Source organism: Acartia tonsa, chromosome 8 (assembly GCF_053477335.1).
Source record: "Acartia tonsa isolate MP-2025a chromosome 8, ASM5347733v1, whole genome shotgun sequence".
NCBI lineage: Eukaryota > Metazoa > Arthropoda > Copepoda > Calanoida > Acartiidae > Acartia > Acartia tonsa.
Window position 1 is genome coordinate 42,863,363 of NC_137267.1, and position 19,603 is coordinate 42,882,965.

Genomic DNA, 19,603 nt, shown 5'->3' on the forward strand with positions numbered 1-19,603 from the left:
TCATGTTCCTATGCTTTTTTGGACTTGTATGGTTATTACAGAACTCTAGATTTACAAGTCAGATTAATACATAAATTAAAATAATTATATCTGCAAAGAAATGATATCATTTTATTGGGTACGAATGAAAAATATCTTTGAGTCCTACTACATCTTTCCGTCATGACGAAAAAATAAAAATTAACCTCCCCTTATGATCTAATACAGTCTTATCTGTATATTTACTCAAATTATTTCAATGAAATATCGTGGCCCAATAAATGAAACATTTCTATTAGCTGAAAATACACAACTCAGGTCTTAATTAATAAAGCTATCATAGAAAAATTACAATTCCCTTTAAACATACAATCTGCTGCTTCTGATGTAAAAAAGGTCTTAAACACAAAAATTCTTTTTATGAAAGACTTAAATTTTCCAGCTTCAATAAACTGCGACCAAAAACAAGCAGACTGCCAAAAGGGAATAACAAACACGATAGTGGCGGACGGTATACTCAAGATCTTATGTAATGCTGGAACTATAACTTTAACTGGAGGACATATGTACATGACACGCCTATTATCCAATTCTTGTATAAAAAAGTCAGTGCCTAATGCCGTTTTATCCGGCAACTTTGAATAAAACGCCGAACATTTTGTATTGGCCGCGCTGGCCATGAGATCGATTTCCGGCATAACCATAAATTTTTCACATATTAGATTATAATCCTCGAGGGCTACCGACCACTCGTCGGTGTTACTTACTTTAGATCCCTCGTCAGCGATTTTTAGCAACAACGTGCTCCTCCTTTGCCATACTGGCAAAAGGATAATGTCAAATTGTAGCTGGACTAACTTGATATTTATCACATGACGCTGCAGAATTTCTACTCTAGAGCCGCGGTTCAAAATACTAACTAAACCGCGATTGTCCGTACACCAAACCACTGTTTTGTGTCTGTTTTGCTGGAGAAATGATTCCTGTTCAAACATTTTCACAACTGCCAACAACTCTCGCAGTGTACTAGACTGCTGCATTTCGTCGTATTCAAATGGAAACTCTTTAATGAAACGAAGTTGCTCCGCTTCAAATACATAAGCTCTGGATTCGCTTGAATCAGAGACCATGATGGATTCTATCTGAGAGATGTCTAAAGGATCTACAGCTTCCAGCAAAACTGCCTGCTTCGCAGGTTGGATAATGTTGATGACAACATTACACTTGTTGACAGGTTGTCCGTTGAAACTGAAATAAAAAACAAGAATATTTAAGTGTATATTCATATTTAACTAAACGTCAAAATGCAACCGAAATTAAACAAAACATTCGTAAAATGCCAGAGGAAAAATAAGACATAAAAATTTTTAAAAAATGTTTCGAAAACTAAAAACTCGAATGTACACACCTTATTAGATAAACCTTCAACATCTCGAATTCTTGTAACATTCTATCGTTTATAGCTAAAGACCCGGACCACCCATGCTCCTGAACAGTCAATCCGAGTGTCTGCTGGCATGCTCTAGTCACCACTCTCATTATACTCCCATGAGAATGGAGAAGGTGACAACATACGCCAAGGATATGCGCTAATTCTTTGGCGTATATTACGCCAACCTTGTCAGCCTTTGAAATGGCAGCGTTAATGTCATTTGTGAGAATTATTATCTTCATTAGGGGAGCACTGATTCTCATAGAAATTGAGTCTAAATTAAAGCCCAGGTAACACAAAGAAGTAGTAGGCCCGACACATTTCGATAAGTTTAATGTCCAGCCTGTACTCTCGAACACAAATTTTATGAACTTAAGGCTAGCCAATCCTTTAATTTTAGACAGGGCTGAATTGAACGAGTCATCAACAAATGTTGACAAGTCTATGCCTCGAGCGTGGCAGAATCTTCGTATGGGGACTATCAGAGAATTCATTATGTATGTGGCTGGTCCTGACAAAAAATATTGCATTCTTATGGATCAAATTTTTAAAAAATATGTACAATTTAAATTCGACGCTCGATCATTTCTTAAGAAAAACACTACCAAAACGTAAAAAACACAAACTATACACTCGTTTTTTGGTTTTTGGTATGCATAAGGTTGTCAAATACATTTCATATTGTACTGATTAGGACAATAGACATCGCTATCCTTAGGCGTTTTAACGCTTGCGCATCGAAATAATACCATTGATTGAATTAGGAAATAAAACACAAACTAACCTGTGCCGAATGGCAGTGTTAAAAACTCATAGAACTCCCGCGTGCCAGAGGTGTTGACAACCGCAAAGCCGAATAAACCACGGAAATCTGGATGTAATGCCAAATGGCAATACATCGCTGAGATGTCCAACACGGACATCCAGCAGCCGGACGTGACTCTGGGAAGAACCATGGAAATATCCTCCATTTTCATAGAAACTTTTCTTAAACAGTCGTTCAGTGTACGTGACAAATCTAAACACTGACGTAATTTCACGTTACCCTCACTATCCAACTTTGACGCCACCGTCAAAGGGTTGACAAAATATGGTTTATAATCGACTTTCCTAACAATGTTCTCCTTGACCCATTTGTCTGTCTTTGCCTGAACGAATTGCATGTTTTGCAACGCGCTCATGTTGTTCCTAAGGTCTGTAGCCTCAGGAAGAGAAGTAACTATGTCCGGTTTATAACCGTCTTTTAATAATTCTAAAACGGAATCACTGGCGTTTAAAATCTGTGTATAAAATAACTGGGCCTTTGGATCATGGATCCCTCCTGCAACTGGACCGAAACCCAGATCTTGCAACCGGTCAATTTCTTTGTCAATAAAAGCCGCAAATTCTTGGTCAGATATGTCACTTAAAGAACTTGCGACTAAGTCACTGGTAACAATTTTAACAGAAGTATTGTCGTCGATTTCAATGTTACCATTGGAGTTAAAGTCAATAGTTTTTGTGTCAGGTACATTATCGTTATCGATTGGAGCGATAACATCGTCAATGAGGAGCTCCTCGGCTTTGGTAGATGGAAGTACTGCTATGGCCGGGGAACTCGAAGCCTCGCTTCAATCCTTCTTCTTAGGAGCTGTGCACTGGGAGGCTCTATGGCCTTGTTTCTGGCTGAAAATATAATTATCATTAAACCGGCTGAGTTTAACAACTAAAAAACTCTGTGCTAAATAGTAAGTTAAATTGCGAATATATATATATTTTTTTAAAAAACTAAACTATGTATTTTTCGAAAAGAAAAACTTCTTTGATTATCCATTGGCATATCCATTGATTGCCCGCGCAAAATCGAGAATTATCATTACAACTCATTCAAACTGGCAGCAGAAAAGAAAAAATATGTTAAAAAATTTAAACGCTTACCAATTGTGGCACGTGCCAGTGAAGCGTTTCGCAGATGGCCTGGCCTCTCGCTCTCTGTCCCGTCTGCGCTTCTCACTTTCTTCATGCTCCTTGCGCAAAGTATTTAATCTGGTGAGCCTCTCACCCTGCAGAACTTCACGATTATCGTTGCAGGCAAACTTGACAACCACCGAGGGGCTGTTTGTAAACGTCAAGCTCATGTAGAGACTCATGAACTTGAGCAGCTCGATGGCCATAAGCGAAAACTCCATACTGCGATGGACGGTGGCGTGGGCCTCAGGGGGCAAATACAAATTGTAAAGCTCGCGAACTGCATCCTAAATTATAGTTTAAAATCGTAACAAATTCTTATAACACTTAAACGGTATTTAAATCAAATATGGTGGTATACCACAACAACCTCAAATATTACTTTGTTTAGATAAACTGCTCTAGTGCTTATTAAGATCTATAGTATTAAAGATAACCACAAGTCCCACTACCACATAACTTGTGAAATTAAAAAATTATTCGAAAAAACTGTAAAAAAGGAGAGAAGACTAAGACTGTGAACGATACTCTTTGTCGAATAGTTGTAATAATGTTACCTCGATATAATTCTGAACAGACAATAGATCGAGGCCAGTCTTCTGCATCAACCTCAAATAACTGGAGTCACGGCAATTCTGCGCATTGACCTCAGTTATTTTTCCCAGTCTGGTTTGTTGCGTAACAGCATAATGTACTAGGCAGAAACCGGGCGGCTTCGTTTTTGTAGGCACGCCTGCGACAAGTCTTCTGCTTGGTAACGCGACCATCTGCCAACCTTGGGGAAACGGCGTAGCCTGTTGAAAATTGGCTGCTTGAGGCGCTTGCATGCCAGCCCTCTGCTGCTGTTGAACTTGCTGTTGCTGGACACCGCCAACACCATTGCTGGTCGATGGTTGGGAAGCACTGGTGCTCTGCTGGTTTTTCTGATTTCTGTCGCTGACTAGCATGCGAATCACGTCAATAAGAGCACTGTTTGGTACCTGACCCGAATTATCGACAGACAAGGGCCTGTCAGCTGCTGATCCTCGGTCATGACATGTACCGCGTGGAGGCATGACAGACTGAGCTGATTTTGTCGGCACTCTGGGTAGTTCCTCCGACCTATGGCGTATGCGTTCGCCGTTTTGCTGCGGTTGTGGCCTAGCTGCCGCGCCTCCTGCCATGTATGGTGCCGCATTTATGTTAACGTTACTAAAATTCATTGCCTGATTCTGAGATGGATAATGAACTGGGCCAGGCCGACACTGTGGTAGATGCTGAGGGTGATGCTGTGCTACTCTATTAACATGATCATGTTGACCATATCTGGCCCTTTCTTGTTGAATGTACGATTGAGGTGCTGGAATGAGAGGTGTGGAAGCACGAAACGGTCTGGCACCCATTGGTGCATCATCACCTAGCATGGCCAACAATTCCGCTGGATCTCTTCCGTTTCCATCATTCATTCGATCCGCCTCCGCAATTTCATCCATCATAGGAGCTGGTTGAGATTCATGGAACTGCGCATGAGCAGCGTCAATCTGATCCTCTTGATCATGGACACTTTCGTCACTGTCAACGGCAGGATCATCATCTACGTCCGCTGCTAAAAATTAAAAAGCTATTTCCATTATCGATTTTCATTTATACATTGCAAAAAGGCTATTTTGAACGGTTAAAACTAAACAAAACATGTCCAAAATGAAAAAACCATGAATGTAGTCGACAGAATTGTAATTCAGCTAAAGTAAATTTATATATTACTGTGTCTTAAACAAGTGTATGCACGAGTCGAAAAATTTTTTTTTTTTTTTTTAAAAAACAAGCATTGATGTAACGTATATAACCATAGGTCTATATCAAGATACGTGATTACAAGAAAAACTCTATACTTAATAGCCAATAATCTGTTAATTAAAATAATACCTGGAGATACAGGTTCGAAACCGTTTTCATCCTCAAATGCCGGCAATTCTTGGGCTATGTCACCCAAATGTGGCAGCTGCATTTCGTCCTCACCGTCGGCCATCTTATGTGTGAATATGCGCCGTACGAGATAGAAACAAAGGCTTATGATAAAAAATCTGAAAAATTATATATAATATAAGTCAAAAAATCTAGAATGAACTCATATAAAATTAAACAAAGCATTATAAATGAGAAACTATTGTTTAAAGGAAATAAATCGAATCGACATTAAAATTGACCCCTATAAAAATTTTTTAGATTAAATCTTATAACATAAAATTTGAAATTTGAATCATAAAACTATCTATTATTGCCCTATCAAAAACCACGTGCATAAAAAACCGACGATTTATGAAAAGAAAAAATATATAAAGAAATGCTATAAAATTAAAACATACTGATGAAAAAATTTAAGGGAGTGGGAGGGAGGGAAAAATAAATTTTTAGAAAAAACTTAAACGATTAATATCACAAGCGACTTTGTAGCATAAATCTATGTTTCAACTATCCTTTATTCTTTATTCTTTCACTTTTGTATTTAGATGTTGTTCGTTCAATGGTCAGATAAAGAATGAAGTAAAACAGCGAGCTTTCTCTCGGCCCCTGTAGTCCGAGTGTAAGTGTGTGTGTGCGTGTGTGTGTGTATGACTACTTGCTTTCGCGCTCAGCTTGACAACAACCACCCCTCGTGGTTTTAATCTAAACTTGTACCGTTCCGTCTCACAATCTGCCTACCGCAATTGAGAAACTTATCTGGCCTGTACCGCCATACGTAGAGTCCTCCTCTACTACCACTCAGTTAAGAGTATATAAACGTGCCTGTACATCATTGTCGGCCCCTGCCGCTTCATATAGCCTGTGTATCGTTTATAATGCACGAATACGCCGCAAGAGGTACTCCCTCTATATTACGTCTCTCTACTGCCATCTAACGGCCGTAGCTGACAACTAAGGTTAATTTAATTTTTTCTGTCTGCTAACTCTCCAGGCTTTCTATATCAGCCCTTTTACTTTTTATTCAATACTACGAGCGAATTTTTTCACATAATTCGCTTAAGATCTCTCAAACTGTGTCACTTTAGACTTCTCATATCGACTTTTTATCCTTGTCTTTCCACGTTTTATTCCGAACGACCTGGGCCGCTTGCCAAAATGCTCCTAGAGACACGTTTAATGTATTTTTTGAAATTCCACCATATTGCATAACAAATACCAATTTTCTTTTTCGTTTTAAATACTTCAATGAAAACCTCACATTATTATTTCATAGCTTGAATTCCAGAAAAATCCGTTTGGAACGTGTACCTACTCAATTTTGTCATATTGTCCGAAGCTCGATCGAAATAAAACGCGGAAAGACTCGGAACGAGTAAATCTGTTCCATCTAAAGTAACCCAGAAGTTTCGAGAATGGTAAATTTAAAGGATTTATAGGAACAGAATAAGTTCTTTGTCTTATGTGCTTCATTCGAATCGTTTAACAAATTTTCGTTCATCAATCTTAAATAAGCACATTTTCGATAGAAAATTTTCGATAAAAATTCACAGTTGAACGCTTATTCGTACAATTGAAACGTTCGTTTGTCGATTTTTTACGAAAACGTGCTTAATTTTGAATCTTAGGTAATTCTGATTTACATACCACTATCTAAACTGAAATATTTTATCCTTATAAAAAACCATTCTCGAAACTTAAATCTACTTTCTCATTTAAAAAGATTAATTCACTTTACATATACAATTAATATTATCGTTTCATAAAGGATTGCGAAACTAATGCTACAAAAAATAAATTTTTAGAAAAAACTTAAACGATTAATATCACAAGCGACTTTGTAGCATAAATCTATGTTTCAACTATCCTTTATTCTTTATTCTTTCACTTTTGTATTTAGATGTTGTTCGTTCAATGGTCAGATAAAGAATGAAGTAAAACAGCGAGCTTTCTCTCGGCCCCTGTAGTCCGAGTGTAAGTGTGTGTGTGCGTGTGTGTGTGTATGACTACTTGCTTTCGCGCTCAGCTTGACAACAACCACCCCTCGTGGTTTTAATCTAAACTTGTACCGTTCCGTCTCACAATCTGCCTACCGCAATTGAGAAACTTATCTGGCCTGTACCGCCATACGTAGAGTCCTCCTCTACTACCACTCAGTTAAGAGTATATAAACGTGCCTGTACATCATTGTCGGCCCCTGCCGCTTCATATAGCCTGTGTATCGTTTATAATGCACGAATACGCCGCAAGAGGTACTCCCTCTATATTACGTCTCTCTACTGCCATCTAACGGCCGTAGCTGACAACTAAGGTTAATTTAATTTTTTCTGTCTGCTAACTCTCCAGGCTTTCTATATCAGCCCTTTTACTTTTTATTCAATACTACGAGCGAATTTTTTCACATAATTCGCTTAAGATCTCTCAAACTGTGTCACTTTAGACTTCTCATATCGACTTTTTATCCTTGTCTTTCCACGTTTTATTCCGAACGACCTGGGCCGCTTGCCAAAATGCTCCTAGAGACACGTTTAATGTATTTTTTGAAATTCCACCATATTGCATAACAAATACCAATTCCGAAAATATACTATTAACAGGGATCAAAAGGGATAAGACAATTGCCGATAAGTTGATGTAAATCCTCAATGATTAAACATAAAATTATCCCTTCTGTAAGTTATAATTGGTGGTTAAATCGTTTACTATTAACAGGGATCCAAGGAATAAGACAATTGCCGATAAGTTGATGTAAATCCTCACTGATTAAACATAAAATTATCCCTTTTGTAAGTTATAATTAGTGGTTGAATTGAATCGTTAATGGACAGGACACTCATTTTAATGTACAAACCAATAAAATTCAATAAAAGTTTTAAGTCACTGAATAAGAAAACGTTATTATAAAACTTTGGGGACCAGTGCAGTGTAATAAACAGCTCAATATTCACTCCCTCCCTGGATTATTACAGAGTACACTAAGTTTTATTTTAACAATTTCTTATTTATGGGCTCAACAACTTTAGAGACTTTTTATTTAATTAATTAAGTAAATTGATTTATCATCCATTGTCCTATCCCTCTTAATTCCTGATTATAGGTTGATTTCTCTGTTTCGGCATGGGACAAGGACAACATATCACAGACAATTTATAAATATAGAATATGTAATATAAAAGTTTTTTAAAAATAATTAGATACCGCTGAACCGATATGGTTCACTTTTACACTGTAGCTTCTCATAGATCCTGAGAAGGTTTATAGCTATTTTGAGAAGGGTACCACCACCCACCTTGAAAAATATTACTCCTTTACAAAAAATTTTAATTTAAAATAAAAAAAAAAGAATGAAAAATGTGGGGATGAGTATTATCCCCCCCCCCACCAAAACAAAAAAAATTAACCCCCTTCCCTTCATTTTTTTCACTTTTTCATTTTAAACTACTATAGAAAATGGAGATATTAAATTCAATTCCCACCACCTAAAGTGCCCCTAAAAGTGTCTCTAGGAGCGTAGCCGCTAGTTTGAAATAAAACACTAACAATATAATTAATTATCCATTAAAATTCTTAAAATTCTAAATATACATAGTCTATGGTCTTATTTTAAATGTATGTCTGTGGGTTAGTGTTCGTTCATGAAAAATACACACCCTCCCTTACCATGTAGGCGGCCGTGCTGTGTCAAATTCTTGTCCAGGCTAGCCAAGCTGACGGACGTTTTTTTTTCTAATTTCTAAAAGCTACCTTTTTTATAAGAATATTTTTTTAATATTATATATAGAAGCAGTATGGTTCTTCATTACTGTTTAGCTTCTTATAAGACAAAGGAAGGTTTATAGCTATTTTGGGGGAGAGTACTAACACATTCTAAACAAATATCTCCCCTAGGAAAAATCTCCCCCCCCCCAAAAAAAAAAAAATTAGAAACCCACTAAAATTAAAGAGGTCTCTAGGGGCTAGTTTGTCATTAAATTAAAAACATTCTTATTTTTCACTCTTAAAAAAGCTAGCTTTTTTATTTGGATGAAAAAATCTGATCTACATAAAATTATTGCAACACAGACTGTTCTCATCTCCTGGTAGAATATGAAGAAAATAGTAAGGTTTTTCTGTCTGAAGCTTAAGATCCCAGGAATGGTTGGTCTAATTAGCAAGAATTAGCTAAATTATCTGAGACAAAGGAAGGATATGTGATGAGAAGGAAGACTTTGAGGGAATAAGGTAGATTTTCTTAGAATAAGGAAGAATGTCTTATAATAAGGTAGATTTTCATAGAATTAGGAAGTATTTCTTAGAATAAGGTAGATCTTATTGGAATAAGGAAGAATTTCTTAGAATAAGGTAGGCTATCTGAGAATAAGGAAGAACTAGGAGGTATTGGGTTAATTTTCTTATAATTAGGAAGATTAAGTGAGATTTAGGAAAAGATTTTCTTAGAATAAGGAAGAATGTCTTAGAATAAGGTAGATTTTCTTAGAATAAGGAAGAATGTCTTAGAATAAGGTAGATTTTCTTAGAATTAGGAAGAATGTCTTAGAATAAGGTAGATTTTCTTAGAAAAAGGAAGAATGTCTTATAATATGGTAGATTTTCATAGAATTAGGAAGTATTTCTTAGAATAAGGTAGATCTTATTAGAATAACTAAGAATTTCTTAGAATAAGGAAGAATGTCTTAGAATAAGGTAGATTTTCATAGAATTAGGAAGAATTTCTTAGAATAAGGAAAAATGTCTTAGAATAAGGTAGATTGTCATAGAATTAGGAAGTATTTCTTAGAATAAGGTAGATCTTATTAGAATAAGGAAGAATTTCTTAGAATAAGGTAGGCTATCTGAGAATAAGGAAGAACTAGGAGGTATTGGGTTAATTTTCTTATAATTAGGAAGATTAAGTGAGATTTAGGAAGAGATTTTCTTAGAATAAGGAAGATTGTCTTAGATTAAGGTAGATTTTCTTAGAATAAGGAAGAATGTCTTAGAATAAGGTAGATTTTCTTAGAATAAGGAAGAATGTCTTAGAATAAGGTAGATTTTCATAGAATTAGGAAGAATGTCTTAGAATAAGGTAGATTTTCTTAGAAAAAGGAAGAATGTCTTATAATATGGTAGATTTTCATAAAATTAGGAAGTATTTCTTAGAATAAGGTAGATCTTATAAGAATAACTAAGAATTTCTTAGAATAAGGAAGAATGTCTTAGAATAAGGTAGATTTTCTTAGAATAAGGAAGAATGTCTTATAATAAGGTAGATTTTCATAGAATTAGGAAGAATTTCTTAGAATAAGGAAGAATGTCTTAGAATAAGGTAGATTGTCATAGAATTAGGAAGTATTTCTTAGAATAAGGTAGATCTTATTAGAATAAGGAAGAATTTCTTAGAATAAGGTAGGCTATCTGAGAATAAGGAAGAACTTAGAGGTATTGGGTTAATTTTCTTAGAATTAGGAAGATAAAGTGAGATTTAGGAAGGTGATTTTTATCCTCTTTTTCAGATATGTGAGAAAAAGGAGAGTGATTTTTGTCCATATTTGAGATATCTGAGAAAAAGGAAGATGATTTCTGTCCTTTTTGGAAGGGAATTTCTGTCCTTTTTAGGAATGACTTCATTTCCTTCATATGATCCATATAATTTTTTATTTTATTTTTCTTTTTAAAACTATAATTAAAAATGGGGGATGGTAAACCCCTGAAAATATAAATTTTTATTTTAAAATCTAAAATAGAAAATTAAGTACCCCGCGATCGTGGCTTCACACGTAGCGCTTCTGTTTGTCGTAGAGGAGTTGATGGGTTCGAACCCCGGCTAAAGCCGTCAAAATGGTTCTTACTTCCACTATGTCAGATTCTCGTCTTTAATAGTTGGAATTAGAGATATGCCTTAGTTCAAAACAGAAGTAACTTATTAACATGCACAGTTAGAACTACAAGATAAAAGTCGTGCAAAGAGTTGGTTGTCTGATGGGTGTTACTTAACCTGATGCTCCGGGTGTTTAGACAGATAATGAAAGATATGGTTTCCCTTAGTTATCCTTGGTTGTTGGACCTGACGTTAAAGTGTCATGGACAACAGCCTCGCTCCTATGAGGTAATTGACGAGGTAAAGAGAGAGAGAGAGAGAGGAGAGAGAGAGAGAGAGAGAGAGAGAGAGAGAGAGAGAGAGAGAGAGAGAGAGAGAGAGATAGAGAGAGAGAGATTGAAGGAGAGAGAGAAGGAGAGAGAGAAGGAGAGAGAGAAGGAGAGAGAGAAGGAGATATATATATATATATATATAGAGAGAGAGAGAGAAAGAGATAGAGAGAGAGATTGAAAGAGAAAGCGAAAGTTATAGAATGAGAGGTACATAATAACTTTGTTAGTAGCTCCGCTTCTAAAACTGATTATTAATGAAAAGCTTCTCTTTTAAAAATTAGTATTCCAAGCAATAATGAGACAAACTTGTCTCGTATATACAGTGTGTACTTCATTGCTGACCGTTATATGTAGACCGATTTTATCATAATGAAAAAATATGCAATAACTATTAACTATTATCAGGGGCGTCATTTCATTTGGGGGGGGGGGGGGGAAGGGTAAAACCCCCAAGCTCATTTTTTTTTTTTTTGGGGGGGGGGGCAATCCTTTTATCATAGAGGTAATTTTTTTTATTTTTTTTTTTGGGGGGGGGGTAAAAATAGAAATTCGTTTGGGGGGGGGAGGAGGTGATCAGTAATAACCCTTTTACCCCCCCCCCCCCCCCTTGGACGTCTTTGACTATTATATCTATACGTAGTGCAGCAATAACACTAAATAATGTTTATTAATAGGCCAGAGTTGTTATATTATGCTTGCTGTTAACCCCCCCCCCCTCATCACTGTATATTTGAAATAAATTAAAAAAAGAGGGGGGGGGGGGTGTATTCCTAAAATGACCTAAAGTTATAACTCTTATTTTAATTTATTTAAAAATTGAGAAATAGAAAAAAGTTAGAAATAAATTGAAAATGTAAAAATTAAAAATAAGATATCAATAGTACAAATATAAAATATTTTTATAATTGTTCTTCAGTTGATTACAAAAAAAATTGTAAAAATCTTAGTGAAAAGTTAGATAAATCATTATTAATTGTTAATGACAGTTTTACAACGAAAAAAATGCAATTTCTCATAAAGAAAATATTTTCTATTTAATAATTTAACCAAGAGACAATTAATAACAATTATTTAATGATAAAATGGACAAAATTTAACAAAGAAACTTATGTCCACGAATAACGCAATCTCCTTATATAAATAGTAATACGATGTGTGTGTGTGTTTGTAGATTGGCAGATATAGTTCTCCTATACAGTAAAGATTCTTATATGTTCATGGAAGGTTTGTAACTATGTTTTTTTTTTGGGGGGGGGGGGGGTGGGGGAGGCCTCAAGCCGCTTAGAGAAATCGCCTCTGAAAAAAATATCCAACCCCCAAAGCGTTGGAAATTGTCATGTGTGACGTCATAAAAATACGTCTAAAGGGGATGGATGAGAAGAAAAATGGAAAAGGAACCCCCTAAAAAAGAGATTAATTTAGACGTAATTTTATGACGTCACACATGATACTTTCCAGTCCTTTCCGACCCCTTCTTAACACTCCTCCCACTAGTGCTCCTTGAGGCCTCTAGCAGCTAGTAGAAATTTTAGAGTATCTTCGCTACTATAACTATAAAGATACACAACAAAGGGTCGTTGGCAGAAATGTCACCAGGAGCCAAATAAAGAAAGATTTCATTTTTCTCTTTTTTGTTGATTTAATGCTTTTATTAAAGAGCGCAGCTACTCCTAGACAATTTTTAAATAACTTTGTTTCTGTTTTTTAAAAAAAGCTTAGTGTTTATCCCAATATTAACAGGATGTCTATTTGTCGGTTAGTTTGTGCGACTGTCGTCAAGATCTCGCCAACCAGTGGACCGACCTGACATGATTCTCCTTTACAGTGAAGCTTCTTATAGGCCAAACCTGTGTATTTAGGAAAGCTTTTTATTAGTCCTGTGGTAGTTTAAGACTATTTTTTCTCGGCAAAAACATTGCAGTAAGTATATAGTGTCAGCCGTCATGGGCGTCCAATATTTTTTTTTTTTGGGGGGGGGGGGTAAAATTTTTTAAGGGGGGTAAAATGGCGCGCGAAGCGCGCCGCAAATTTTTTTTACCCCTCCCAAAATTTTTACCCCGGGGATAAAATTTGCTTGGGGGGGGGGGGGGTAATTACCCCACCTGAAATCTGTTGGCAGGGGTAAAATGTTTTTACCCTCCAAAGTTTGTATTAAATATTTGGTATTAAAAATGCGCGCGAAGCACGCAAATTTATTTTTTGTTAGGGATTTTTTATTTTGAGGAAGGGTATTTACCCCCCCCCCCCCCAAATTGTTTGGAGGGTAAATACCCCCTCCTAAATGGTTAAATCTTAAATGGGGGGGGGGGGGGTAATCCCAACTTTACCCCCCCCCCCCCCTTGGACGTCTATGTCAGCCGTGACCACTTTTACAATATGTCATTTAGTCGACATAAACCAATGAAAATGTATGTCAAATCAGAGAGAAAGGTGACTATGGGCTGTTTATAACACTGGTCCCCATAGTTATATAATAACATTTTCTTATTCGTTGGCAAAACAACTTTGGGGACTTTAGTGAATTTTGATTGATAGTTTTATAAAGTTGAGTGTCCAAACTTTTTACCCACTAATTTTAATCTACAGAGGGGGTAATTTTGTTCATCATCATTGTGGACGTACTTTAATTTATTGGCAATTGTATTATCCCTTTAGATAACTGAGGTTAAATCCTTTTTTTAGTCGTGATATGATCATTGCTTTGCGCTGGCTTTAAAATTAATTATCCTTGTTTAAATTATCTAAAATTTTAACTACACTTTCATGAAACTTAGACAATTAAAGTAACAAGGATGATAACATCCATAAATAGCGAAGCACCAAAAAGTAAATTGATGGAAATACGCACAAAGTAATATATAGAGCTGAAGTTCAGTATATCGTAATAAAAATCGTACAAAATGATTTTACAATAAGAAAAAAAAATAATTTTTGACAAAATATGAAATGCTGAAAAAAGCATGATAATGATTTATCCTGGGAGGGAGGGGATATTGGAAATTAAGATGTACTGTTAACCAAAGTTTGATAAACATATACTATTTCATTCGGTGACTTTAATCTTGATTGAATGAGACAAACACAGGGGCGTCCAAGCTTTTTTATTTGGGGGGGGGGGGGGTAAAATTTTTTTTGAGGGGGGTAATCTTTATTTTTTTTTAATTCTTTTTAATTCGGTGGGGGGTAAAAATTGAAAATCCAAAATTTTGGGGGTGGGGGTAATCACCCCTTCACCCCCCCCCCCCTTGGACGTCTATGGACAAACAAGCAGTGTCCAAATTTTTCCATTGAATATTTAATCTAGAGAAGGGTAATTTTATACGTTAATTCATCGCCAATTTACTTTATACACAAGATCCCTTGCACACCTATAATAAAATAGCCTCAAACCTGACCGTATAGATTCAAACAGCAAACAAGCACACATACATTAGACATTCAGCAACTTTAGTGTTTAAGATTACCAAGGATCTTAAAGGACAAGACAATGGACGATAAATTGATATACATTCCCGAGGATGATAATAGTTATTTCATTCATTGTATTATAAACGGCTTTCCGCGGATATAGAATGTAATTGTACAATTATAAGATTAAAACCAGTTTTTTTAGCCACGAGGTGCCGAAGGCACGGGCAAAAAAAAAACAAGTTTTAATCTTATGATTGTACATTTTTATATTCGTAAGAAGCTGGATATAATACGATGCTAGACATAGTTTTTTTTCGTATGGATGAAAACCGGTTTCTATCCACCGGATTCGAATGAATACGAGAATAGTTATTTCTTTCATCGTATTATAAACCGCTTTCCGCGGATATAGAATGTACAATTATATTCGTAGAAAGCTGTATATAATACGATGCTAGACATAGTTTTTTCGTATGGATGAGAACCGGTTCCTATCCACCGGATTCGAATGAATACGAGAAACAAAATTACTATTCTGTAGAATTATATCAAACGTATGGATACTGCTAATTAATGAACCAACCAAACAAAATTTTATAAATGAAGCTAACAAATAAGAAAATTGTGGTTACAATAGTTATTTCTCGCATCGTATTATAGACAGCTTTCCGCGGATAAATAATGTACAATTATAAGATTAAAACTATTTTTTAATCCCGAGTTGCCGAAGGCACGGGCTAAAAAAAACTGGTTTTTATCTTATAATTGTATATTTTTATATTCGTAGAAAGCTGGATATAATATGATGCTAGACATTGTTTTTTCGTATGGATAAGAACCGGTTCCTATCCATGAATACGAGAATAGTTATTTCTCGCATCGTATTATAAACGGCTTTCCGCGGATATAGAAAGTACAAATGTGAGATTAAAACTATTTTTTTAGCCCCGAGGTGCCGGAGGCACCGGCTAAAAAAACTGGTTTTAATCTTATGATTGTACATTTCTATATTCGTAGAAAACTGGATATAATACGATGCTAGACATAGTTTTTTCGTATGGATGAGAACCGGTTCCTATCCACCGGATTCGAATGAATACGAGAAAACGTTTTATACTAGTTTAAAAAAAACAGCCAAGTGTCCCATCCCTCCCTAAAGATTACACTTATGTCCAGGATGACAATATTATTTTTAACATGTTTACGTGTTTTTGTGTGTGTGTGTGTGTTTATTTTATTTGTTTGTGTGCGTTTTAGTTATTTTATTAGTGCTTCTAATCTATAATTTACATTGTCTGTCCGTCCGCCTGTCCGACAGTCAGTCTGTAACGTTAGAATGTTAATTTTTTGGCTGATATTTAAAATAGACAACTGATATTTTTAGTGAAGATTCCTATGAAGCGAGCGAATCTAGTCTATACACTATTTTGTCCGCCTGGCTGTCGTTTAAATACATAAAAACTTATTCTTTGGAAAGGTTTCGTGATTATCTTTGATTTTTCTCTGTGTTCTCTTTATATCTTTTTTTTTTATATGACAAATGAACATCTACTCTATAACTCACTTTGTCTGTTTTGTCCTACGTTCTTTCACTAAATGACCAATGCCAATACATTCTTTACTCAATACTTTCTCTCATTTAGTTTTATTATTTAATTTTGCGTTTTTGATTGTAGCAAAATTTAAATATATTTTATAAATGTTTTGAATCACATTTTTATTACCATCACTGTATTTCTTTTCACTATATTTTAAGATTTTGTTCGCTTTAACACAGTATATTGTTACCCCCCTCCCCCCAAACCTTGTTTTTATAATAAATTAATTACTAGGGTGGGGGGAGAGGGGGGGTTGTTTCTCACCCTTCCTTAACCCATGCAGAACCTATACATGCGGTTTACTAACCCTGCGGGGCCACCCAGTGCTTAATATAGCCTAATATAACCTAAAGAAATAAAACAAAACAAAAAACCTTCCCTCGCCTTATTTTTTAAATAAGAGGGGGGAAGAAGGAGGTTATCATTGCTCAACCGGTAACAAAATTCAAATATTATTACTACTAACAAAATCATCCTTGTTTACAAGTGTACAGCTTAGTAGACATAAAGGTTCTTTTGGTCAAGTCAATATGATGAGGTGACACTTTAAAGTTATTGAATAGAGGGGTAGAGAGCTTCATGTAAACCAGCCCACAGGATGGAGACCCTGTCCCGATTTTGGATTGGTCTTTAAAAATCATCTAGAAGCGTCGGAAATATAAACACAGCTTAAGAACTGAAAGTAATTTGTAAACGAAAAGGGCCTCCACGAGTTGTCTGGATTATACATCTATACTTATACATTTATTGATGACACCATGAAAAAACCAGAAAAAAAATGGATTGGTTTAAAGATTAATTTTATAATAAGAAGATTATCAGAAAAGAGTTATCCTGAATACTAAAGTGAATACTAAACTATCCCTTCTTTTCAACTGATTGCAAAATTAGGGGTTGGGGGGAGGTGTTAGTGATTAACAGGAACTTATTAGGAAAGCACCAAACCCTCAATTAATTAATTTGCGCGTGGCCCTAATTTTCCAACCTAGTATGCATAACCTTGATGACTACTGGCGGACAAAAGATGACATGCATTTTTCTGCCAACAAAAATAACATTTCATTTCAATCATTACTTTTTTACGGAGATCAGCAGCCGCGGCTTAAATTATGTTTTCTGCTGCGAAAATGCAAATATAAACTTAGTTAGAAGCTACAGCCGCGTGCCAGAGACAGCCGCTGTTAAAAAATCAACCGAAATCACATCCGCAGTCTTGCATCAATAAATTTGAGCGGTTATCAAGCCCTTTAATTTATTAATTATTAGATCTGTTATCATTTAATTTTTTAATGAATCTGTATTTTGACAATAATAACTTATTAGATTTAGTTCATACTAGAGATGTTAAAAGTGGTATCTACTGCTAATATGTCTGGCGCTTTACACTACGGAGAGCAGAAAAAGTGCTATGGCTCGTTAACAGGCGCAACCGTATACTATGCATGTTAGGACTTCCAGGCAATATTGGCTGTTTTATGAATGTTGCTCAACCTAATATCCTATGATGGGTGTTAATAGTATTACACATGAGAACTAGGGTTCTCTAGATGATGTCTTGAAATCGCAGGATAACCCCACCCTAAAAAAGTAATTAACTAGGTATTAAATTTCATTCTAGGCAATATTGTTAAATTATCTAGAACTAGCGGCCGCCACTATAGGCCTCTAGGAGCACTTGTAGTGTGGGGAGAAGTCGACTTCCCCTTTTCAATTTTTGTTTTTAAAAAATCAAAAAAAAATCTAGGGATGATTGGTGATGGGATTAATGTTATTAATTAATGTACTCTCCTCCCTGTTCTAGATCAATATTTACCCAACAGATCTATAGTATAGATGTACGTACATGCAGTATGACCCACGATAAAGCTCTAAAAATCTCAGCTGTTAATTAATGTAAAAAAAATATTTTTATATCTACTTATGTGGAAATATATAGAGAACAAGGACATATACATTTTTTGATAATTCGTTGATAAATATGGGCTGCTGATGCTAAAAAATGGGTTATACTATATATTATACAGATAACTACCTCCCTTCCTTTTTCAATGACCTTTTTTGGTCTGTTTCTGAATTATTTTCTGCTACTTGGCTGTGTTAATATAAGCGACACCATTGGTTGATTTTCAATGACCCAATTGTTGGCACAAGGACACTGCGATGGGGAGATACAGTTATTTAACCCTTTCTCCCTCTAGTGTTTTACTCTAATATTTGCCTAAACTATTAGCTCCGCCCCTTGCCTCTAAAAGCTATTAAAGTCCATTAAAAATCTAGTTCTTTGTTGTCTGATTTTTATTGATTTATCAGTAAGTGTAATTGATTAATTGAAAATTATATACTCTAGTTTGAAATATTACGGCCCACCTGATTTTATAATAAATTTTCAAGTGTCCAAAAAAAAACAACAAGAACGCAACAATTAAGAGCAGGGTATTTGTTACAAAAAATCTTTTTGGTTTGATATATATGGCATTCTATCATCTATAATACAAAGAAGAACAATGTCTGTCTGTTTGTTTGTACCGAAGGATCTCGCTAACCGCTGAACCGATTGGGTTCTCCTTTACAGGGTAGCTTCTCATAGGTCCCGGGAAGGTTTATAACTATTTTCTTGGGGGGGTGGGACAACCCCAACCCCACAAAAAATTTCTTTTCGAAACTAAAATTAAAATAGTGGAATGGAAAACTCTCTCCCCCCCAAAAAAAATTCCCCCACCCCCAAATAAAATTTTTATATTTAATATTTCTTTTAAATCTAAAATACAGAAAATTAGGTTGATCAAACCTCTTGGGGCAAATCCTTAGAGGCTAGGTGTGAAGCCGCTAGTCCTATTATATAAAGTAGTAAGCGTTTTTTGTCTGTCCCGAAGGATCTCACTAACCGCTGAACCGATATTGTTCTCCTTTACAGTGATGCTTCTTAGGTCCTGGGAAGGTTTTAAACTATTTATGGGGAGGGTGTCTTCACCCCCTTCTCAAAAAAATATTTTTTTTACTCTTTTAAAACTCAAATTTAAAATGTTATGAGATCGACTTTTCCCACTCCTACCTTAAGTGCCACTAGAGGCTTCTAGGGGCGTAGCCGCTAGTATACTATAAATTAATAAGATTGTTTTGTTTGCCTGTTAAGATCTTGATATTTCACTGAGTGAATTGGGTTTTA

The 19,603-nt window shown here is 35.5% G+C and overlaps 2 protein-coding genes across 2 annotated transcripts in view; both read right to left on the bottom strand.

Moving 5' to 3' along the window:
* The window catches only part of LOC145327013 (uncharacterized), a 74,617-nt gene that overhangs the window by 48,340 nt on the left and 6,674 nt on the right, over positions 1-19,603 (bottom strand). The gene's annotated exons all lie outside the window — the stretch shown is intronic.
* LOC145327011 (uncharacterized) lies at positions 2,842-5,647 on the bottom strand. Its single transcript, XM_080170488.1, has 4 exons — positions 5,264-5,647; positions 3,916-4,943; positions 3,329-3,645; positions 2,842-3,076 (listed from the first exon to the last, which is right to left on the bottom strand). The coding sequence occupies exons 1-4, from the start codon at positions 5,364-5,366 to the stop codon at positions 3,022-3,024; spliced, it is 1,503 nt and encodes a 500-aa protein (XP_080026614.1). The 5' UTR covers positions 5,367-5,647; the 3' UTR covers positions 2,842-3,021.

Excerpts from the sequence above, each read along its gene's own strand:
- LOC145327011 (XM_080170488.1), bottom strand. The coding sequence starts at position 5,366 with ATGGCCGACGGTGAGGACGAAATGCAGCTGCCACATTTGGGTGACATA. Across the intron at positions 3,646-3,915 it reads CTGTTCAGAATTATATCGAG|GATGCAGTTCGCGAGCTTTA; the intron begins GTAACATTATTA and ends ACTATAATTTAG. Across the intron at positions 3,077-3,328 it reads ACTGGCACGTGCCACAATTG|CCAGAAACAAGGCCATAGAG; the intron begins GTAAGCGTTTAA and ends TTATATTTTCAG.